Here is a 24,311-nt window from a genome sequence, read left to right on the forward strand (position 1 = left end):
AAACAGTCAACCTGCATTTTTGTCCATAGCATGGCAAACCATGACCAAGGCACTGTAGCACCAAAGCTGCGTGACACACATTTCCGTGATTCCCACATTTAAAACATCTTGAATCTGAACATTTAGAGGAAAAGCTTTTAATCAAAGCTGTAGAATAGGAGATTTTGCTGATGTACAAAGCTGTAAGAATGTTCTTCCAAAAAAAGTTAAAAAACAATCCACTGGACCCGTTTTGCTTCCCATGTAGGAAGCTTTTTCAATGATGTAAAAATTTTGTTTTAATTATTTGACAAAAAATAACTTACAGTACAGAAAAATGTACTGCATGAATTCAAAAATACAGTAAATATAAATATCAATTTTTTTACTGGAAATAAAGCATTCCAACCAACCTGGGTCTATTGCATCAAACAATTCCCTCCTAAGCCAAATAACTAGGTGTGGTAACCTTGTTGAAAACAGCTGCAATCAGATGGTTGCATTAACTGGCATTCCTTTACATCATTGTGGATCTATTTTATCCTACTTTTCTAGACAGATTTTGTTTTTTTAATCAGCCACAGTACAGGGTTTAAGCATGATTAGACTGTTTAAATAAGAAATTAACTCTCAAAATTATCAAACTTTTAAGTTGAAGTTGTGTTTGTCCAATAGTGGAAAGAATCAAAATAATGGTCAGTGTAGAACCGAATGTCTCAAAAAAAGAAACAAGAACTGTTTTTTTGTTTTGTTTTTACGGCTTTCACGGTTCTTAAGATTATAAGGTAAAAATTTGATATTCGATCTTAAGTCATATTTTTCTCTGTTTCAACTATAATGTATAAGTTTACAAACATTTTGACCCCTTTCTGACTGCATAGTTAAAGACAACGGGCAAGAATGTAGCAGGTGCCTTTGTCCCATGCACAGTGGGGCGGGGGGGGGATTGCATGCCCATGTAGGAGTGTCATGTAGAGGGTGTTGGTGCAACGGTAAAACTATATTTTCTGCCAACAAAATTCAAAGAAAGCCAGCACCAACATTAGTTCACAATGTGCAAAAGTAACATGCCATTAAATATTGTGATGAGAAAAAACAAACACATTCTTATTAATTAAAACTAAAGTGCTACAAGACTTAAACTGATCTATACTTTACTCCATGACTGGGGAGCTTTAAATATTCTTTGCGTTTTAAATATTAGATGCATTATTTCACAACAGTCATACTGTTGATGCCTTTCCAGAGCAGGTTTTTATATTATTTCAGTGCAAAAAGTTTCAGTCTGTATAATTCTTATTGTAAGTATATAAATCTTTGGGTTTAAATCTCATTGAGTAATTCCTGGTTAAAAAAGGATGCTGATAATAAATAATAAAACCAAAGACGATCATTTTTTTTTATTTTATTTAGAACTTTATTGAGATTCTTTTTAGAAGACATTAAAAACACAGCTTAAAAAGATTGTTTCACAGTGGCTCATTGAAAAAGAAATGTAAAAACAAATCAAAATACTGTAACTTTTCCAAACACTTGTATGACATTCTTCAGCTCAGTCTTGTTTGTTCCACAGGTTGCATCATCATCATAGCATGTAGGAAAACCTTGAGGGATTTATGCTCATCTGTTTTTTTACAGCTTCTACACCCAAAACATCTGGGATCTCTCCCTCCGTGTGCGAGATTGGATGTGTGACCTGGCAAACGCTGCAGAAAAGAACATTACAGGCTGACAAGCGACGATTTCTACACTCTCATTCTCACGGCGGGATGAGTTTTTCATGGTGCTGCTTCCAGCTCTCCTGCCTGGTTTCCCTCGGTGAGGTCGTCCAGCTGTGAGACACAAACAGTAAAAAGATAGAAAACCCTTATAAAATTCCATTTACAGAATACAGGGCCGGGTATAAACACTTTGTTTCTCTATTCAACTCTTAAATACCACAAAACATAATTAGAAAAAAACACTTTATGATGAACATTAAAGCAAAGTCTCAAATTTTGAGGAGATTTGGGTTTTGAATTGTCGGTATCATGTCATATATGATACCACAGTGCTTCTATAATGGCATATTTTTGAGAATACCATTTAAGTATATAACTAATTAAATTAGAATATAATAAAAAAAAGATTTATAGCAACTCTATTAAAAAAAAAATTATATGCATTCATGACACGCAGCCTGATATATTTATATAAAGTATTATTTTGTGTGTTATATTTTGATTATTGTAGCTGAAAACTCAAAATTCACAATCTCAGAAAATTAGAAGACATCTGGTATAACTAACATTCACCACCTTTGAAGCTAGCAGCTTTCCTCTAAACCTGATGGCGGCAGCAATGATATCACTTAAAAAATGTCCCACTTTGACATTTTAAAGTTGGTGTATTAACCAAAAAGTGACAACAGAAATATAGCAATCGTTGCACGCAGCATCACCGCGCAAGTTAACAACTGGCCATCAAACCGCAGTAATGGAGGCAAACAGGCGTGGAACTCCAAGGATAGTTGAGAAGAAAAAGGAGAGTCCAAGATTATTAGGTGTAAAGAGGTGCAAGAAGATGTTTGAGGGATAAAACTGTAAAACTGGAGTTGCATTGGGTAAACAGTCTAACAGCTCAATAAACTAAAAGATCAGGAAGCTTTCAGATGTTACTGCAAAGTTTACCGACATGAACATGTCCTTCCTGGTAGTTCTGCTGCACTCCCAGCAGATGGCGCCCCATCTGTTTATGTCCTCTCATCTCACTAAATACTGGGGTTTTATTTAGCCTCAAAAAGGACAATAAAAACACTATTAGAACGAATGCTCGGATTATATCGACTTGATTGCAGACATATAGCATTACTTTATACCTTTAATAGATGGTCCAATTTTCTGAGTTATCGAATTTGTTGTTTTCATTAGCTGTCAGTTATAAAAGTAATGTAACTTAAAACAGTTCAGATACATCAGTCTGTGTGCGATGAATAGATATTATATACAAGTTTCCCTTTTTGAAAAAGAGTTCCTTTGGACAAAAAAGATAAAGTTGGAGGAAATGGTTCTAGGCCCCCAAACGGCCCTGGGCCCAGGGTGACTGACCTGATTATCCCTCCAAATGAATATTATTCTGCAGCAGGAGGCTGTTGGGTCAAAATCTATTCTTTTAGAGAAACACAGAAAATTGTTTGTCAATGCAGCTCTGCCTCATTCCAAATAAATACAGTGGGAAACAGTTGCATTGTTGCAAAAATCAGACAGATCAGCCAACAAAGCGCCTCATAGAGAAAGAGGGGTGTTTTTCTTTCTTTAAATTGTAATTTTATATTAAATTGACCTTTTTTTTTTTTTTTTAGGTTTAGGCAAATAAAAAATAAAATCAGGAAGTAGAAAAAAAAGAGGAAACAAAAATGCATTGTTTTCCTTAAAAAGGAGGAAAAAAAATTCTGTTTCAGCAAACAAACTTGAAAGTGAAGTAATTTCCATAAGTTTTATGGAAAGTATGGTTTAAGTGGAGATTGTATAAACATGTATAAACATGGATTATCACCACTTCAGCAGCTTTTCCTGGTGTTTCTATTATTGCATTTATCTTTCGGCAGAATCTCTCCAATCATCTCCTGCTTAGTTTATCTTAAAGCTAAACAGGAGATCAAAAAGACTTTGATTGATCCAAGATTGTGAGACCTTGTTAAATGAACACTTTCTGCTGAGTGATGTCAAGGAGGATAAATAACCCAACATCCTCCAATGATCTCTCCATGGTTTAACAACCAGCTAAGCTAGCTATTATTAGAATTAAAACTGTTTAAGTGTTTAACTGTAAAAGTTTAGGGCTGCGATTAAACATTTTTTTGCAAATCGATAAGTCAATTTTTTTCGATTAATCAATCAATAATCGGAGGTGAACCAGGTGAAATTAAAACTTTTCCCCTAGAACAGTTCTGGGTAGAGCATATTGACAGATGAAAAGTTTTTTTATATATCTATATGTATAGATATAGATATAGATATATATATCTATATCTATAGATATATATAGATATATATAGATATATATATCTATAGATATATATAGATATATATATCTATAGAGATATATAGATATATATATCTATAGAGATATATAGATAGATATATATATATATATATATATATATATATATATATATATATATATATATATATCTATATCTATATCTATATCTATATCTATATCTATATATATATATATATATATATATATATCTTCAATTCAAAATGTTTACCAAATGTTTTTCTTACAATTTTGGTGTAATAACTGCTCTAAGAGGGTCTCTGTCCATTAAAGGCATGTTTTAGAGTCTCTTCACTCCCGTTATCGAATAATTAATTAGTTGACGATTATTTCGACAATCAATTAATCACGATTAATCTGATTGTTTCAGACATACTGAAGTTTGCTACAGTTATGCCTCTGCAAACCTCATAATGGATTTTATTCCTTTCACATTGCGCTTTCCAGATCACATTCTCTTCAATTCTGGGTGCAAGCTTTTGGTTGGAATGAGAAGCATTTCTATTGGTCTGCGTCGACATTATAAACAATAGCAGGTATTCATTTGGGCTTAAAGTCAAAGGGAAGCGGCTGTTCCAACCGTTTTCAAACCGTTTTCAAACTTAGTGCCAGTAGGTTCCCAATGGGAAATTCTATTGGGACCAAGTAGCACTAAATTGGTGACTTAGAAACGACACTGTCAAGGAACGCTATGGACAGAGGAAACATGCAAGAGGAGGAGAGTTTAGTGTCGGAGGTCGTGGATGAGTCTCCTCAGTCATCCATTTTTTATTTAGAGGAGGAAAGCGGGGACGAAGATGTTGTGGGAGAGGACGCCAGGGCGGCAGAAGCTTGGTTTGGTGTAGAAGGCTTCCAGCCGTACATGTTTGAGCCCTTGCCTCGCAACGCTGCCAGTTCTGTTAGCTCTACGCCTGCTGAAGACACAGACGTCCATCCCTGTGAACACTGGGACGGAACTCAATGGGAAAGGAAAGGAGTCTGATTCCTTATTTCAACCGTTGCGTATATTAGCTGCGACATATGAATCAAGATGCTATGACCAAATAAATTTGATTGACAGATGACCGTTGATATATGATTGGCCGAATTTAGGTGTTCAGGCTGACGTATACGGTAACTAACTGGCCTGCATAAGATAAGGAAAAAAACCCACAGATTTTAGGACAGGATCTTTTCCTAAAACAGAGATTTTCTACATTTTGGGACAATATCGAAAGAGTCCATTTATATACATGTTTAAACCAGAATGATTTGACATTTAAATATTTTTTCAATACGACTTTAAGTGAAGAGAATGTAATCTGTAAAAGGCCTTTAAAAAGATAGAAATTTGCAAAAAACTAAATCTGTAAAACAGAAATCTAAAAAAGATTCAAAACTTTAAATCTGTAAACATTTTTTGCAAGAATAAGAAAAAAACAACAATTATAAGGCTTTGCAAAGATTAACATTTGGACAACCCATACTATTTAGGAAAATATAAATTTTGCTTGTAACAATGTTTGAACAAAATTCACTCCTTATATTCTGAACCTTTCATATCTTTAGCATATAAAAGTAGAGTGGAAGGAAAAAAAAAAAAATAAATGAAAATATTTCCCAGGCCCTGTAACTTGGAAATAATCCAGCCGCTTTCTCTCCAATGATGTCAAACAGAATATTTTTTAAATAGAAACTGAATATAGAATATATATATATTTTTTATTTTATGATAACAAGCAAACATGATTTAGACAGAAGAAGAAAAAAAGTCTCCATGACATGTGGGCCTGAAATATTTTGCTGGGTCAGCAGTTTACAGGAAGGGCGTCATCTCCTGTGTGACCAGCAGCGTGATGTAAGGCAAGATACACAAACCCACCCATTCTCATTTTAATTCCTTAATAAAGACTTTGCATTGACTACCAGTCATTTTTAACTATTTAATAGCCTTAATAAAATTCCAAATCCCATTTTAGTCCTTAAAAAAAAAACAAAAAAACAAAAAGAGAGCACAGCGAGATCCTGGCCTTAAAGGTCAAAACACAGAATTTTCTCACTTGGTTGCAAGTAAAATAAATAAAAGTGTAAAAAGTGAACCTCTTGGGTGTCAGCAGGCACTGGGATGTCGTCTCCCTGTTCAGACTGTAGCTGGCCTCCATCAGCCTCTTCATTGCTCTCTGCTGCCACCTCCTGGGTTTAAAAAGAAGTGCAGTTTTATTTAATCCTTTTCTGATAATGTTCAAATCTGAGAGATTTTCTATTTAAAACCTTCTAACGCTAAAACTGGCATTGATTCCTAAACCAAACTCAGTATGAAAGAACCAAGAATTCAGGTTCCTAAAGATTTTTGGTAAAAAGCTGAAAGACTGACAATTATTATTATTTGACTTGTATAGAATACTGCCACTGGAAAGCAGTGATAAGCACCTCACAAAGGAAGCCAGGTGGATTCTGGGAACTCGTGTCGTCTGCAGCCTCTGACGTTTCCGGATTGTCCGACGTTTCCGCGTCGTCCTGCTCCTTCGCAGGTAACGGCTCATGTTGGTCTGTGGAGCCGTTGCTGTTCTCGTTGTCGCACACAGACTGCCTCTTGGGTGTGTTTACGCTGCTGAGGCTGAGATCAGAGTCTGACGAGCTGACGCTTTTAGATGGGATGCTGCACTCCTCCGCTGCAGCGCTCTCTTCAGAAATGCTCGGAGACTGTTGGGCGACTCTAGTGGCAGCGGCCTCTTTGCCATTCTGGGTCGAGGGATGAATGGAGACGTGATCAGCTGGGAAAGCTGTGTTGCAGGGGATGGGGTTAGAGATGACCAGCGACTTTCTTTTCTTTGACTTTCCAGCCGAGTTGCTTGAAAAGAAAAGAAAATTCTCTTAGTATGTAATAATTAATAAATATAGCAAAAAATAAGAAATGAGATTAAATTAAAACCAACTCCCTTTGAAATTACAAACTCAGGATTGACATCTTGTGTAACCATTTTAATGCAGTGCAAAAATTGCAGTAGATTAAAATGTTTTCTTTAAAATATCTGTATTTTCCCTTGTTTTGAGATAGGAAAGACGGAGTGTTGGGGCCAGGCTAGAGATTTTTTTATTTCAAGAATAAAGTTGTAATACTATCAGAATAAAGTCGTAGTCTTAGAAGAATAAAGTCTTAATATTATGAGAATGAAGTCATCATTCAACAACTAGTTTCAGAAAGAAAGCTTGGAGCTCCGACCAGCTGATTATGGCCGACCAGCTGCATCAATCAGCAACCTGAGTCCACTTTGACATCCTGCCCAGTTTGATGCTGGTGCTAAAAGATTTCCATATTGGTCAAACCAGACCCGAAGCATAACTTCACATGATGCTCCACATTGCTCTTTTTAGGGAAGAAAGTGCTTCTTGTAAGAATTGTCATAAAATACAACTTTATTTTCGTAATGCTACGACTTTATTCTCAAAACAGAAAACAAATCTCTAGCCTGGCCCTAATACTCCGTCGTAAAAGACTAATTGCCAAAGGAAAAAGATCATTTAGGATAAGAAAAAGTACCTAATATATAATGAACTTATTTTGAGAAAAAAAATCATTTATCCACAGATATTATTTACCTGTTAAAGGACAAATATTGTCTTTTCAAGAAACCTTTAAGATCAGTTTTTGCATCATTGAATAACAGTGAAGGTATTTTTTCCTTCTACAGCCTCACAGAGGTTTTTTTAATGGGATGTCGTTTGCTTAACCCCTAGAACCCTACGGACCCACCGGTGGGTCCAGCTGCCACGTGACCTCGTAATTTTAACAAACCCCCTAGTATTGATGTAAAAAACACATTTGGCACAGTTTGGTGACATTTTTGGATAAATGTGCCAAAATGGCCTCTCTGCCTAAGAAATTTCTCACTAATACCATTCTAAAATAAATATGATTCATCTGATTGAGTCCAAATTTGGTATATTTTTACACAACATTTAGATTTAAAAGTCTGTACTACTTTTTTGTGCTATAAATAATATTTTGGTAGTGTTTTGCAATGTTTATTTCAAAGAAAATTTTGGCGAGGTTCAAAAAATGCAAAATATTTTGTATTTTGTCCCTAATATTTCAGGCAGGGTCAAAGCTACAATGGTGCTGACACCAGAAAACCATTCTATGACATCTTACCTTTACAGACATACCAAAAGTTTCTTCTTAAATCTAATAGCTGTGAGGCTATAAGTGATTTACTTTTGTGTGTTTTTGTCAGGCAGGAATGTATTTGTACCCCCTTAGGGTGTAAGAGGTTAAGACCGGGTCTCCGTTCAGGGCTTTTGCTTTCAATCCCACCAAAAGCATGGCTTCAGTTGATAAAATACTTCCACTATTTGATCTAGTTGGTATCAGTTGACCTCATGGCCGAGCAGAGAAAACCTCCCACTGAGGGGGAATTCCTAACTCCTCCATTTACGTATACGAGTTTGCAAGTATAGAGAGATCTACTCATTCATTGTAACAGAGGACCAGTTCTTCCATTAGGGTTAGTGAAGGAATCTGTTTAACTGATTGTTCAAGTTGTGTGTGTGTGTGTGGGGGGGGGGGGGGGGTGTTTACCGATTGATGGAGGATATATGGCTACTTAGGAAATTGGAATATTAAAGAATGCTGTTTTTTTTCTTCATTTTTTTTTTCTTCAACTATAAAAAAAACGGGGGAAAAAGAGCCAATTTCAAGTCTCCAGAGACGCGTCTTCAGCTCTTACCGCACTTATTTTAGACCCTCATAATAAGAGCTACTCAGTTTTATCTTTGATTCAGGAAAGACCTAGATTGTTTTAGGTCTTTGTGCTTAATGAGGGGTTTATCGACATGTTCTGATAAAAGACTATTACTCTATAACAGGGGTAACTAATTAAAAATCAGTGGGGTCTGAATAAAGAAAATCCTCAACCAGTAAAGGTCCGGAGACATTTTTAATTATAATCTCTTACTTTAAAACGGAATTTAACACTGAAATAAACTGAGGTGTTTATGCATTTATGTTATACATTGAATTTTCAAAAAAAAAAAAAAAAAAATTACATTTTAAAGTGTTTTTTCAATTTCCTTATTTAAATATTTTACAAAACACCTGAATTGACCATTCGTTTAGTTTCTTTCTTTTTTCTGTCTTAATGAGAGGAGTGGGCTTTATGCTGCCCTGCAAGGCTTTAAACCTGGGTTTAAATGGAGACTAAGCCATTCTCAAGCACATATCAAGGAGCTAATTTTGAGCCTGGATCCAGATTTATTTTTGATTCTGTTCATGGTGGAGAATCCTGCTTCACAGCAGCAGGTTGAGCCAAACATCCTCTAAATGTTCAGGGTCATCTTTGAGCACCATTTCACTTTTCTTTCACCAGTTCACCGCAGTTCTTCCAGCAGTCCACACTTTCTCTGCTCTCTTTTTCTCATCATCTTCTCCTTCTTTCCCATCGCTCGGCTTGCCACAGGTTTGCCTGCTGTGTCTAAAAGTAGCAGCAGCAGCAACCCAGACTGACAGCAGCTCATTGGCTAATTTGTATCACATGTAGCCTGGTGCTGGACGCTCCGGAGGGCTTTACCGTATTAACAGGAGAAGCAGCGCAAGTGAAGTTAGACACTGTGATTTATAAATGTTTTAAATCAGGTTGGGTTCAGATTAGCCAGTAGATGGATCCGGATCCGGACCACGATCCGCTAATCCGTGACCTCTGCTCTAAAGGCTTGGTCCTTTATTTGTTCTTTTCAAGAACGGTCTTTCCTTTTTCATTACAAGTCATACATCAAGTAAATTAATAGATCATGGAAATACTCTGAAACTACTTTGAGGAATATCAAATTATCCTTTAGTGTAATGGCTCACAGACTCTAAAACTTAATTTGCTGAAAGAACATCCTAATTACATCAACAATAAGCAAACTAAATTTCCAAACGTATGTACTGCAAGCATTTATTTTAAGATTAATCGACAAAATGCATCAATAGATGGATCAATCACTAAAGGATTTACTAAAGTGAATGAACTCATTTTAACGGAGTAACTACTATTTCCTGTCAGTGTATTTTGGGCAATAACTTCAGAAACAATCGCTGATAAGAGGGAAACATTTTGCTGTTCTTCAGGAATCCCCTTCAGGGTTAATGTATGGTCACCATGTCCTGCAGAGTGAGGGCAGCCAGCACACCAAACCAGTCACTGCACGTTTCCCAGCAAACATCTCCTCCACAAACAAACAGCTTGTCTGGTTTACAAACGTCTCATGGTTTCAGACGATCCTGTTGTAATGAGCCTCTTGCAGAAGCAGAGGGATATAGTAATTACATTTCAGATGCTTTGAAACAGTGGTTACTGGAAGGAGACCTGCTACAGCAATACGTTTAGCTCTATTCCATCATGGTGAGCAGTGATTTAAGGTATCGGTCTCTGTGTGACGACATACTGCCAAAATATTCGCTCACCTGCCTTGACTTGCATATGAGCTTGAGGCAGGGTTGGTCCACCCTTTGTAGCAAGAAGCTTCAGCTCTTCTGGGAAGCCTGTCTACAAGGTTTAAGAGTTTGTTTGTGGGAAATATTGGACCATTTGTCCAGGCGTTAACTGCTGCCGGAGGAGAAGGTCTCTGCTAAAAGGACAGCGTGTAACTAAAATTATCTTTATTATCCAGTTTAGCTTTCATAAATATATGTTCTGTCAAAGCCCGTCAACAATCGCATCAAAATAAGGCATTTTTAGAGGCACCCAATGGAGTATGTTGCCATCTTTGATAACCGTAGCCCAAAGGTGACAAACTTGTCAGCCTTTGATATTTAAAATGTGAAGTAGCAGCCATTCAAAATGGCCCTGAAGGTCTGGTTATCCTCTCGCAGCAGTGTGTTGCAGTGAGCTTGTCACAGATATTTTTGACTTATGCCCAATATTAAAGCGCTGTGTTATTCCACGCCACAACGCAAGAGGGACAATCAGGAACTAGGTGTGGGTCTAGATTCGGCCGAGGCATTGTCGAAGTGGGGGGCAAGTTTGTGCGACAACGGAGGGACATGAGGGCCAAAAAGAGCGGGCATCCAGGTGGAAAAAGGGTCACAGCGTTCTCACGCATCTAGCTTTTCCACAATGGCAGTCATACAAACAAAACAAGTCGGTAAGGTACCAACAGGAAATACGCATAGTGTAGATTGGATGTAGATTTGACCAATCGCAGGCCTCCCGTTGGTGGTCACGTACGGTTTTGGAGAGGTGCAGCAGAGTGTCCAGAGGTGCGCCAGAGCGGAGGGGTGGGGGCACATTTGCGTTCCCTGCGAGACACAGGCAGACAACCTCATTTCTGCGAATAAATCAGCCTTTCCAAGTCAAACGCCAACCAAATGGCAGCCAACTTCCAGCCACTGGAGTGACCCCTTCTTGCATAGTTATTTACTCTGACTCCACCCTTTCACTGAATTACAGGGTGTGACCAGGAGATGGCGCTTTTCTTTAGATCTTAATGTCCACAAATCATGACAGAAAGAATATGTTAGTACAAAGATTTATGTTTAAAAAGGAATTTACCAGCCACGGAACAGCCAAGGGCCCATCAAGGAAAGTGGGGAAATTTTGAATGGGAGCTACGCTATATGAAGAAGTGTCATCGGTGGAGGATTAAAAGACGGCTGCAGATCATTCTACATGCAGTCTACTGTTTAAATGGAGGAACAGGCCACGTACTCTTGCACAGTGAGAAGGAAGTGGAGAGTAACTTAGAAAAGGAGCTATAACTACGCGGAGACGAATGATGAGGGGGCGGGCCTTCAAAACAGACGTAGAGATTTCAGGGCAGCATTCCAGCAACTAGTCTTGCCCCCCCCCAGCACAGACGGTTAGTTTTTCCTAACGAGGTCGGTGGCAACATCCATCAGTTTCAGTTATTCCTCACAGAAGTTATACCAGCAGGTGACACTTCATCCAACAGGTGTTGACATCGTCACTTTTATGACACCACAGCTTCAGTAGAAGTTATTACCAGCGTGGCACCAGAGCACACTTCGCAGCCGTTGTAATTCATGCAGTGCACCACAAGATGGCAGTAAATGTTACACACTGAGGCTTTAGGCTAAAATCTGAGCTCTTCCACACCAAACTCTTCTCTCCATGAATCCTACTTTGTTTTCTGGTGAACTCGCTGTTCCTGAGTGGATCTAACAGCACAGACAGTTGAATATTAACAGTTAAGAGCTTTTATGACTGGACTCATTGTTGCTCATGTTGCATCCAATTATTGAACCAAACAGAATTCCTGTGGTGAAGCAACCTTAACAACCAATTTCATTTATTTGGATGGATGACGGGATGCTCAAAGTGGATTTAATAGGAGGGAATCCCAACAATTGTTTAAATTCTGGAAAAATTTGTTAACATTTATTTCCCAGGTCCCTCACTAAATAAAAACATTACAAATGTTGGAGCTTAATTAGTGTTCGATTGCTTCGAAAACGCTCAGTGCCATCAACGTCATCTTTGGCTCCCAAAGTTAGGGCTCAGGATAGTTCACTCCAAAAAACATTTCCAGTCAGAAGATTAAAGCTATAGTGGAGGATGTTCTTTTTCCGGGTGGATCATCAAAATAAGTGCTACACCTAATTGTCTATCATTCTGGTGATATGTTTACGTAAGGCCGTCCTATGTTCACTTATGGATTTTAAGTTTGACATAGTGGAAAAATTGCAGATCTTTTGGAAAGTAAGCTAGTATGAGTGATGCAAACGGCCACTTTTAAACAAACATGCACGAAAATGGGATCATGCATGCTCTTGCACGTGTTTAACAGCTGTTCCCTCTCAGGAGCAGGTACAGGGTTGTGCATGTGCATTTTTTTGCAAGTGGTGAGGGCGGATCTTTTCAAAAATTTTGCAAACATCCTCCACTATACCTATAATACTTAAATTTATCAGTTGCATGAAGAAACTGTAGCCATGAATTAAACAAAAAGCGACATACCTATCCAAACCCTTGACGATAAAATTTTTGCCCGAGTGCTGCGTCTCCAGTTTCTTCATCACATTGTAAAGATCTCGGTTTAGCTGGAAGAAGAACAGGGTCGTTACAAAAGAACCTGCCAGAACTTTCCATGTTTAACAGAAGAACAGTTGTGCAGGATTTCTTACCACGCTCATTTCTTTATAAAAGACATCTCGCAGGTTTGAGATGTTTTGGAACACAGTAACGTAACAACCGATCCGACTGCAGAGAAAGAAATCAGCTGAAATTCCCTTCCATCCATGAAACACCTTATCTGTCTTCTCAACTTTGGTCACATAAATTCCACCTAATCTGAGTCTGGTTTGAGTCTCTGCTGCTGATACCTCTGATAGAGAACAGGCAACTCCTCCCGCAGCTCATTATTTATCTCTTCAAAGACATTCTGGGCTTTGTTGAACTCCTCCTCAGCCTGACAAACGGGATTAGAAAGATGGTTACGGAAATAAAACCTGAAACTACAGCTGTCAGCAGATGGAGTTTCTCCACCTTTGTGATTTTGGCTTCATCCTTTTTCTTTGCGCTCTGCAAAGCTTCCAGGTGGTGACGAGCCGAGTCGTAGTCCACCAGTTTTCGCCCCCGCTTTGCGACTCGTTCCTTAAAGAAACAACAACAGAAGAGTTAAAAAAAAAATTATTGCTTTAACGAGAATACAGTATTTGGAAGCAGAGAGAAGCAAGCCGAACATCAAAGATCACATTAATCCAATGTTCCATCTGTGGGTTATAAATAAATAAATAAATTTTTTAATATAAAAAAGTCCAGCTGTTAAAAACTGAAGTTTATTCTTGCGTTCACTTATGCTACGTTCACACCTAAAGCAGCAGAAGCAGCTAGTTTACATGCAGGGTCAATGGTTGACGCGCATCAAGGCGCAGCAAAAGTGCTTGCAGCACGTTTGGAGCAGCGCTTCATAAGATTCTGAGCATCTGATGCGAAACGCTTTAGAAGCAGCAGCTGCTGGAGTTGGAAAAAATTAAACTTTTGCTGCTCGACATGTCACATCAACCAATCAGAGAAGCTGATCTGGGAGCTGACAGGAAGACAAACACAGCGCTGCTGATGCAGAGCGCTATGATCACTCCTCTGAAACAGTTTATTAATGCCAAAATTAACTAAAATGTCGAAACATGCCGGCAAAATAGGTTCGCTTTTATTATCCTCGTGCCTGTAGTTTGGATTATTTACATGAAAACCCCTTCCAGCCGCCGTGAACAGTAGCAGCAAACCACGAAGAGGCGACCGGGCCAGAGGCTGCTATTGAATGGGATTCCCACTGAAAGAACACCGCCAGTGTACGGGTGTCTGAGCGGCTCCCATAGAAACAATATTTGAAGGCAGGATGGTAATCTGGACGAACTGACTGCACTGAGGAAGTTTTCAGGATTTTCTCACTTGAAAACATTGAAACTACGTTTTACCCACTGATCACATAAAAAGGATAGGTTAGCTCCGCCCAACGCACATCAGTCCCACTTTTCGACCGAGCAGCTGGAGCAGCAAAGATGCTTCAGTCGTGCGTCAGAACTAAACTTGTACAAGCATCAAAAATTGAAGCACTCTTCAGTTTAAGGTCTAACCCTGCTTTGTTAGCATCCATGTTATGAAAGCCCTCCTCGTTGCAAAACCTCCAGAACCTTTGCAGGTACATTTTCATTTCTAAAATAAAATCCATCTACTGAGTCTTCAGCAGCTCAGATAAAGGCAGTAAAAGAGACTTGTTTGGTAGATGCAGCTGCTTTGTGTGCTTTGTGTCGATGAGCAGAAAGATGGTGCCTGCTAGAGACAGGCTCAGCAGTATTGCTAACTCCTCAGCAAGAAAAGTCACTTTTGGCTGTCCTAAAAGACAGCTCCACCTAATTAGCATTTTGTTGTGTCAATCAGCTGCAGGAGATTCTGAATCTCATCGATTGCTCTTTATTTCTTTATCAAATAACGGGTGCTAGAGAAGTCTTGAAAAAATAGTTTAATGTAGCAACAAAAGCGCCAAGTTGGCAACACTGGAGCTCAGATAGGGGTGAGTGGGTATTTCCCCTTATGATGTCATAAAGGGCATGATATTGAAACAGCTTTTTAAGCAACCTTGAAGCTAGTTAACAGTTTTATCTCTCTGCTTCTTGCTATATGTCCCCTTCTGTCTCCTTGAACTCAAGTCGGCCTCACAAGATGGCACACACACTGAGCCTGGTTCTGCTGGAAGTTTTTTCTGTTCACTGTGGCTACATGCATACTTGATGTGCCGGACAGGGGTGGATTTAGGAAATTTGGGGCCCTAAGCAAAGACAGGCAGGGGGCCCTCTGAATTGAGAACACATAAAACAGACCTATTATTAAGGATACAGAAATTTTAGTAGAATAGGCATGCATTATTTGTTCTATGTCCATCTCTTCTTGTTGTTTTCCTCTCTATGTTTTGTACTCAGTTGACTTTTCATGCCGTCTCTAAAGGAATGAAAGATTTTTTCCAAGCACTAAGCTCACTTAGCTGATTGCTCCTTCCTGTGTTTCCAAAAAGGCAAAATTAAATAACCCAGTCCTTCTTTTCACTGTAGACAAGCCATGATCTGCTTCTCTGTTCTCCATTTTTTATTTTGATGAAATAATAGCTGCATGAATCATAAAAGTGAGACACGCTTAATATTATAAGGGTTCTGATTGCCTTTTAGCAAAAGGAGTTTTATCAAAAACAAATAATTAATGTGCACAAATAAGGAATAGTTGTATTAACAATACATGTAAACACCTCACCCCAGGAACTTGGGGCCCTAATATTGCCTAATGGTAAATCCCCCCCGGTGCAGAATTGCTGAAGAGTCAACGACTAAGTGCAAGAACTAAATTTGGCGCCACAAGCTTATCCAGGAGGAGCAAGTTAGTGACTGGATGCAATTAACTGTTTTTCCTTGACTGAAACATTTAATCAATGTGTTGTAAACTAGTGCTATATAAATTAAATGAACTGAATTGGGCTGACATTAGCTAAAAGGGAGAGAAACGAGTGAGAGGTCAAACATTTTTTGCATTTCTGAACTTAGAACATAGGCTTCAAGTGAATTTTGCATAATATGGGACCTTTAAGGTTCGGGGGACCGCTCTGCCAGTGACGCCATATGGGTGTAGAACAAATAAAAGATCATTCTTGCCACCAGCTAAGTGTGATGGGCCCCTTTAAATACAACCAAAGATCAGTGTGCAGGATGAGATCCAAGTAAAGATGAATCTCCTACCTTGACCTCAGGAAACTGGCTGGTGTAGTTCTCCATGGGGCGGACCAGCTGGTCACTTATTTTCTCCTCAAAGTCGTTCCAGAGGAGATCCTCACTCTGAGGCACAGGAAGAAACAAAAAAACTAATTTATTAATCAACCATTTAAAGCTACAGTGTGTAACTTTTAGCGACATCTAGCGGTCAGACTGCAGACTGCAGCAAAATGAACATCTCCCCCCCCCAACGGTACGGCGAGCGTTACGGGACAAAATGTCTTCCACGACGTCCGCATCACCTACCTTCTCAAGTGATGAGGTTTGTTTACATAGATAATTTTACAGATAGTATTTCATTAGTCTGTGTAGGGTATAGATTTCATGTAGACTTTAGATAATAAATATACCCGTTATTTTTTCTACATCGTTGTGACGTTTTGGCGATCTCGCAATCGCTAGTTTGTTGGCTCTGCGCTGCCGTAGCGCAAAGATGTCTGCCTCCATGGCTGCGAGACCCGCTCCTATGTAATTACAAATAACGAATTCTAAGGCAACGCAAATATTAAGGTTAAGAGGCTGAGCTCGTAGATGATGATAAATAACATAGTTATGTATAATATATTACATTTCTGACTGTATATCCCTGTAATTATTACACACTGTAGCTTTAACACAACAATTTAAATAATGGACATAAATTCCTTCCCCTGGTATAGATCAGTAAAATGCCCCAGAAAATAATATTCTCTTACTGCTGTGGCTCAATGATACTAATATTTTGAACTTGAGCAAACTGATTAGGTTGAGTTTGATTAGTTGGATATATATATATAAAGAACTGTTACCTTACACTCCTCTAGGTTTATATATAAAGCGCTCTAATAACTCAGTATAGGAAGTTCTAATAACTCCATCAAAATATTTTGTTAGACTGTGGACAGTTTATAAATACCTCAAGAAAAAATGAAAAATTCCCAATAATGTACATTTAATTTTCTTGCAGTCTTTAACCATCTAAACAAAAACACTTATATTTACTTCCAGAGAGCCTGATGGTGCTGGATCCCCAGCTTCCCTCCCAGTATGCAGGAGCCTACAGCTCATAAGACTACTGAATATTTAAAGGTCATATTCCTGATAGTGACTGCAAAGATGATCAATTGAGGTTTAATCTCTCCAACATTCATTACAGCAAATAAAGAAAAGCCAATCTTCACTGCATTTGCTGCCGTGCATCTGAACTTTCTCACACACTTTGCTCGAAGTTAGTAGTAGGTGTCAAAATGCTCTGATGCATGTCTGACTTCAACGTGCAAAAGCTTCCAAGATGAGGCGTCGGATTGACAGAGGATCGAAATGTGGAGTGATGTCTAACTTCTGGTTTCTCATAATAATAATTTAAATAAATAATGTCATTAAAAACTAAAGCACATCTTCCCTCCTTTCTCCAGCCAGTCTTTAAAAGTTAAGGAAAAGTCTCATTCATTCAACCATTCATTAAACATACATATAATCCTTTATTGTCCCACAATGGGGACATTTCTGGTGTTTACAGCAGCAACAAAAAGATTATAGAAAAAAATGGTCACACTGATGTGGACCTCAGAAAAACGTATAAGAATAACATCATAGTGAAAAGCTAAAAAATCAACAATAAAATACAGCAATGTAAAGTGTGAGATATCTATATCTCTATATCTATACATATATAAATAAATTATACCACACAAAATGTACCACCATTTTTGTCTGATTACTTTAATTGACTGTGTTTAACAGAATGTACATTGCCTTTATTCATTTTCTTTAAAAGAAAGGTCTTTCAAAAAAGGTAATTTTGGAAATTGCTTGACCTTCAAACATAAGAGTAGATTTACTGGATTTAAAATGAGCATAACAAATATTAACAAGGAGCACCTTTGGTTAAATACAAGCTTGTTTGTGAATTACTGAAGTTGCTCATAGTTGATAAAGTAGCAAAAAGGGACACTAAGATATCACTCTATTACTAGTAATATTGTGCAGAAAAAGTGCTCAAAGTATATTTTTGTCAGAAAATTACTCAAATAAATGTAACTAGCTACTACCCAGCTGTGCTGAAAGGTCTGATGTACACAGAAACTCACCTCTGTAATGACAGCGAGGTCCTGCTCCCCGTTCCAGTCCGATTCATAAATGTCTCGTAGGGTCAGGGACAGGCGCTTCGAGGTTTCATGCACCGCTGTGGAAATACATTATAAGTCTTAAAAAAAAAAAAGGCCATCAGAAAATGTCATCATGACTCTGCAGGCTTTGGCGCCTGAGAAGGCATTGTTTCAAAGAGCGTGTGTTTATGTCGCTACACCCATAAAAAAGACCAGAACAGCAGTTGTTTCCTGACTGGATGTGGGAGAAAACAAACAAACAGAAGCAACTCATTCTTGCAGATGAATGATATGTTTTTTGCTTTTTTTTTTTTTTAGCAGCTGCTGTTTTTAGTACAACCCAGCAACGAGGATATGGTTGCAAAACAGAACACAAATCTAGGAATAGCTTCGATTCACTTCCCCATCTGAGTAGCTTTACTGCTGCATTCTCTAGATGTGCTTAAACTCACTTTTCACTGCTGCATAGTAGGCTTTCACGTCTTTAAACAATCTGGTTCCGTCGTTCTGTAGAAAAAAAAAAAGAAAGGCGGAGAATTGAACAGGTTAACCACAGTGACATCCAGTAACTGCATCCGATCTGGGCTCATTGAGCCTCATCCTAAAACTGCCGTCAATATTTATCTGTTGGTATGCATGACGTTTTGACCACAGCCCAGTTTATTTCCCATCAATCAACTCCAAGTGTTTTACTGACCACAACCAGCTTTAAATGGTTACAGCAGTTGATAAGGTGAAGTGAAAGCAGCAAGCGTGTCACTGTCTGCACTTCCTTCCTGTTGCTCATCTACATTTTTTTTCCCTTTTCTAAAACAGGCATGTTTAACTTACCAAAAACTAGCATATGCAAGTTTTCCTTTGTCTATATTAATTTTCCTCAGTCCATTTCAGAAAGAACAGCTTATTAACAATTAAACAATTTAAGTGGAGCATTTTATTTCCATGGCGTATGCAAACTAAACTATTTTTACTGTGGTATGAAGCTTCTGTTTGGCAAAGGCAGCTCTAAAAACTGAAATTACCCCAATCCTAAAATGAGTGCAGTCAAAGGGAATACACAGAGCAATTAAAAACTGAGCAACATGAAAGAGAAGAAAAACAAATCAACACTTTCAATCAGACAGCATTTTGGTAACGTTAGATATGATGCCAACTGTTCAAGTAGGAGAGGAAACCTTGAAACAGACATGGTCAATTTAAAAAACAAAAGTAGAATATATGGAGTGAACTTTGTTCCATTACTTTTGCAAATGTAAAACAAAAATGCAATCCAGAAATGAAACTTAAAATTTTAATCAAAATATGGTTTCAAGAGTAACTTTGCCGTTTTCTTTAATTAGATTTTTTTCGCCTTGTCAAATTTAATTTATTTTTTTACCAATTACCGTATTTTCACGACCATAAGGCGCACCGTACTAAAAGGCGAAGTCTCAGTTATGTGTGCCATTTCTGTATTTAACACACACATAAGGCGCACCGGACTATAGGGCGCATTTTTTATATACAGGTACATGTCCTCTACTACCTTTAAATACCTCTACTGCGTATTTTAAAAATACAGCGGGCCCAAAACTGAGTATGACTGTGCTTTATTCATGTATTTATTACAAAGTATTAATCAAACCTGCGAGCTGGCCGTGAGACAGACACATCGCAGATGACACAGCGCTGTGATTACTCCTAAATTAACTTAAAATCCTGAAACCTGCCGACGGAATATGTTCGCTTTTATTGCCGGCATCCTGGTGCCTGCAGTTTAAATTATTTAGATGAAAAACACCTGCCAGCCACCGCGGTGAGGCTGCTGTTGAATGGATTTCTGCTGTCGGTGTACCGCTGGTATGTGGGGGTCTGAGCGCCTCCGACAGAATTAGATAATCTGGATGAACTGACTGCAATTAAGTTTTCAGGTGGACTTTCTCACTTAAAAACATATTAAAACTACTTTATTCCCACTGATCACAGCAAATATAGCTGCAAGATTTAGATTATTTAGATGAAAAAACACCTGCCAGCCACCGCGGTGAAGAGCAGGAGACCCGCCCAGAGGCTGCTGTTGAATTAAGTTTTCAGGTAGAAAAATAGAGCGGGAGCAAAACTGAGTATGTTTGTGCTTTATTCATGTATTTATTACAAAGTATTAATCAAACCCCTCAAAGTCCTCATCCTCTGTTTCTGAATTAAACAGCTGCGCTAAATCAGACATGCCAATTTCCCTTTCTTCGCTGTCAGAGTCACTTTCCGTGCAGCGCAGCTCCTCAGAAATAATGCCGGCTTTTGCGAAAGCTTGAACAACAGAGCCAGCAGACACGTTAGTCCAAGCATCTACAATCCATCCGCAAACGGTGGCGTAACTTGCCCGGCGCTGCCTTCCACTTATCCTGAAACTGTGGTCTCCGTCTGTCATTCATCGCTCCCACGCCGCTCGCAGCCTTACTTTGAACGGCCGCTTCACACTGAGTGTCGAGCGGTTGAAGTTCCTTTGTCAGACCCCCCGGGATAACGGCGAGCACAGCATCCATTTGATTCACCTTTTTTTTCACATCGGCTGTGAGATGGGCACGCAGCGATGGTGATGCGTGGAAAAAAGCACCTGGTCTCCTCACATACACCTGCCTTTCATCATCTCCAGCCTTTTTCATTTGCGTTAATGTCATCAGAGCGCTGTGTCTGTCTCGCTGTCAGCTCCCAGATCAGCTTCTCTGATTGGTTGATGCGGCGCGTCCAGCAGCAAAACTTCAATTTTTCCATCTCGAGCAGCAGCAGCGCGTTGGCGGTGCGTCAGATACTTAAACGCTCCCGAGGCGCTGCGGCTGCTGCTCAAAACGCGCTGCAGGACCTTTTGCTGCACCTATACGCGCGTCAACCATTGACTTTGCATGTAAACTCGCTGCTTCTGCTGCACCTGCTGGGTCCGGTTCACACCGATGTCGAGCGGTTGAACAGCGAGCACAGCGTTAATTTGTTTCCCCATGTTTTTCACATCAGCTGTGAGATGGGCACGCATGGAGTTACATATTAACAGCGATGGTGATGAGTGGGAAAAAAAAACACCTGGTCTCCTTACATTCAGCCACTCTTTCATCATCTCCTCAATGAGGTGGTCTCAAAAGTCGCAGTTACAACACACATAGGGCGCACCGCACCAAAGGGCGCACCGCACAAAAAAAGACGTTTAAGTGCGCCTTATAGTCGTGATAATACAGTACGTTTTTCATATTCTGTTGTTTGGAAAAAGGAGTGAAGATGCCTTTCTACTGGTCTGTGTGGATGTTAAGACAACATTTTTATTGGTCAATGTGCATGACAACAATTTGTATTTGGCTGGAAGAGAATGTTTTAAAATTCAATTTGGTATTTCAATCTGAAAAGGAAATCTGGAAAAAAAGAAGAATCTGAGAAACAAGGAGATATGCTCCCAAAAATATTGTTTTCATTAATATCATTAATTTTAATAAGAAGCATTTTAAAAAGCAGGGGGCGATTAAACATAAAGCAATGCTAGGCAGTTGCATGGGGCCCCAAGTTCCTGGGGGCCCCATAAAACTTTTCACATGTATGGTTAATACAACTATTCCTCATTTTTGGACAGTAATTATGTTTTTGATAAAAATCCTTTTGTTAAAATGCCATCAGAATAATTATAATATTAAGTGTTGTCTTCTCAGTTCAGAGGGCACCCTGCCCAGCTTTGCCTGGGGCCCCAAATTTCCTAAATCCTCCCCTGTTAAAAAGGTTCATTTCTGGATTTATTTTGTTTTATTGCTATTTACAAATGGTTTTCTTCACTTGGAACAATAATGAAAATGTTCACTCTTTGATTCGATTTCAGTTACACAAAGTAAAGTTAATTTAGCAACATTTCTATGGACCCCATAAAACTATTAATTTGGGTAAATCGACAGCCTTGACTCTAATTTTTCAAATGTCTGTTAATAAAAAAATAAAAAAATTAAAAACAGCACGCATCTTTAGACATTTAGCTGCCTAGTATGCAGAGGGTTGCAGGGAACACTGGAGCCAATGGTCAAAATCAATAAATGGACTTATGCAATGGTAATGTTACATTAGCAGTCCTCGGATGTTAAGCAAGGTCACAAAGGAATTAACTCTCTGACTAATAAAAGAGCCTTTCCTTATCTATTAAGACCCATAAAAATATTGTGACAAAAACACTTATGGTTCCCATCATTAATGATTACAACACTCAAAATGAAATACTCTAAATGGCCAAGCAATTTTGTTCAAAGAAAAGCTGATCCAAAGTGAGGAGACTAAACACTATGTGGTTTTATTTAAAAAATATATATAATAATTAAATTAGGTCTAAAACTTCAGTTTTTGATAAAGCCTCTAGTTCGAGTGGCTCAGGTTATCCGGAGCCATCTCTCTAATTGTGCTGCTATAGGCTTAGGCTGCTGAAGGACATGGGGCCACTTTTCTTATTTTAATCATTTCATCTATAGTCTACACTTCTGCAGTACTACTTAGTTCACCTTCTAACTATGTTCTCTTATATCATCATCTGGCCTGGCAGTATCAGGGTTTCCCCTGGGAATTTCTCGAGGTGTGGGGGGGTGAAGGGTTATGAAATTAAACTTTAATTCTTTAATAGTTAACTACGTCACTATTGTTAAGAGGTAAAGTAATACATTCATTTTAATAAATTACCTGATTCTACGTTTCATACATCTAATTTTAAAAGCAAAAAAAAGTTTTTGCAAGGCGCATGCATTACGTGAATAACTAATCTGTCTGGTTATCGTGTATTTTCAAAGAGCAGGGGGGGGGGGGGGGGGGGGAAGATAATTGATTAAATTTATATTGCTTTGTTATCCAGGACTGAATTATCTGCAGCTTTGTCCATGTTATCCAGTGACAATGAGAAAACAGAGCAGGTCTCTTCACTCAGACTGCATGCAGGATATTCAGGACAAAGCAGCTGCCTGTGATGCAGCTCTCAGGGAAAAAGGGAAGTACTCACTGTAACTAGCTACCATCATGAGACGTTGCCATTTTTTTTTTGTTTTTCTTTTGCTGTGAACTCACCAAAATAAATATATATATATATATATATATATATATATATATATATATATATATATATATATCTCATGATATTTTTGATTAATGCCCAATATTGAAGCTATGTTATTCTACCCCACAATGCAAGAGGGCCAATCAGGAACTAGCTGTGGGTCTAGATACGGCCAAGGTGGTGAGGAAGTGGGGGCAGGTTTGTGCGACAATGGAGGGACATGACGGCCAAAAAGAGCGGGGGATCCAGTTGGAAAAAGGATCCCAGTATTCTCTCGCACCTCGCTCTTCTAGCAGGTCCATCTTGACGAGCCGTTTTCCACATTGGCGCTCATACAAACAAAACAAGCCGGTAAGGTACCAAACAGGAAATACACATAGTGTAGAACGGATGTAGACCAATCAGAGGCCTCCTTTCTGCAGCACTGTCTGCAGTCACCTACAATTTTGGAGAGGTGCAGCAGAGTGTCTGTGGAGGGGGCGGGGCATATCAACATTCATTGCGAGACACACGCAGACAACCTGGTTTCTGAGAATAAAACAGACTTAAGTTGGCAGTACTGGACTGTTGTCTCCAGCTTTCCTTCACAACAGAGATCAGATCAGTTCTTCCTGTTAAAAGGGAGTTTTTCCTCTCCACTGTCACTACAAGCATGCTCAGTGTGAGGGATTGCCTTCGAGTCAATAAGTCGATGCAATAAACTGATTTTACTTGGATAGAAAACTTTAAATCAATTTGACTTTATGATCTGGTGAACTGTAAAGTGCCTTGAGATGACATGAGTTGTGAATTGGCGCTATAGAAATACACTGTAGCCACCAGTTAGCTTCAGACACCAACCATCTTCACAGCGAAGAGCTGGCAGTGCCATTGTCAATTTGAACATTTCATGATATGTAAATTCATTTAAACTCTTATTATAATCACAATA

General features: G+C 38.7%; 1 protein-coding gene across 1 annotated transcript in view; it reads right to left on the reverse strand.

Annotated features, from left to right (window-relative positions):
- Positions 1-1,382: 1,382 nt before the first annotated feature.
- bin2b (bridging integrator 2b) overlaps positions 1,383-24,311 on the reverse strand; it is a 30,730-nt gene continuing 7,801 nt past the window's right edge. The window contains exons 3-12 of the mRNA XM_038283118.1: positions 18,795-18,849; positions 18,325-18,419; positions 16,223-16,318; positions 13,485-13,592; positions 13,322-13,407; positions 13,124-13,199; positions 12,957-13,039; positions 6,430-6,850; positions 6,100-6,192; positions 1,383-1,811 (exon numbers count right to left, since the gene is read on the reverse strand). Of these exons, the coding sequence (XP_038139046.1) occupies positions 1,758-1,811; positions 6,100-6,192; positions 6,430-6,850; positions 12,957-13,039; positions 13,124-13,199; positions 13,322-13,407; positions 13,485-13,592; positions 16,223-16,318; positions 18,325-18,419; positions 18,795-18,849 (1,167 nt within the window). The 3' untranslated portion in view covers positions 1,383-1,757. The remainder of the gene's footprint in view (positions 1,812-6,099; positions 6,193-6,429; positions 6,851-12,956; positions 13,040-13,123; positions 13,200-13,321; positions 13,408-13,484; positions 13,593-16,222; positions 16,319-18,324; positions 18,420-18,794; positions 18,850-24,311) is intronic.

The sequence above is a fragment of the Cyprinodon tularosa genome, unplaced genomic scaffold (genome assembly GCF_016077235.1).
Source record: "Cyprinodon tularosa strain WSP-4 unplaced genomic scaffold, ASM1607723v1 ctg1044, whole genome shotgun sequence".
NCBI lineage: Eukaryota > Metazoa > Chordata > Actinopteri > Cyprinodontiformes > Cyprinodontidae > Cyprinodon > Cyprinodon tularosa.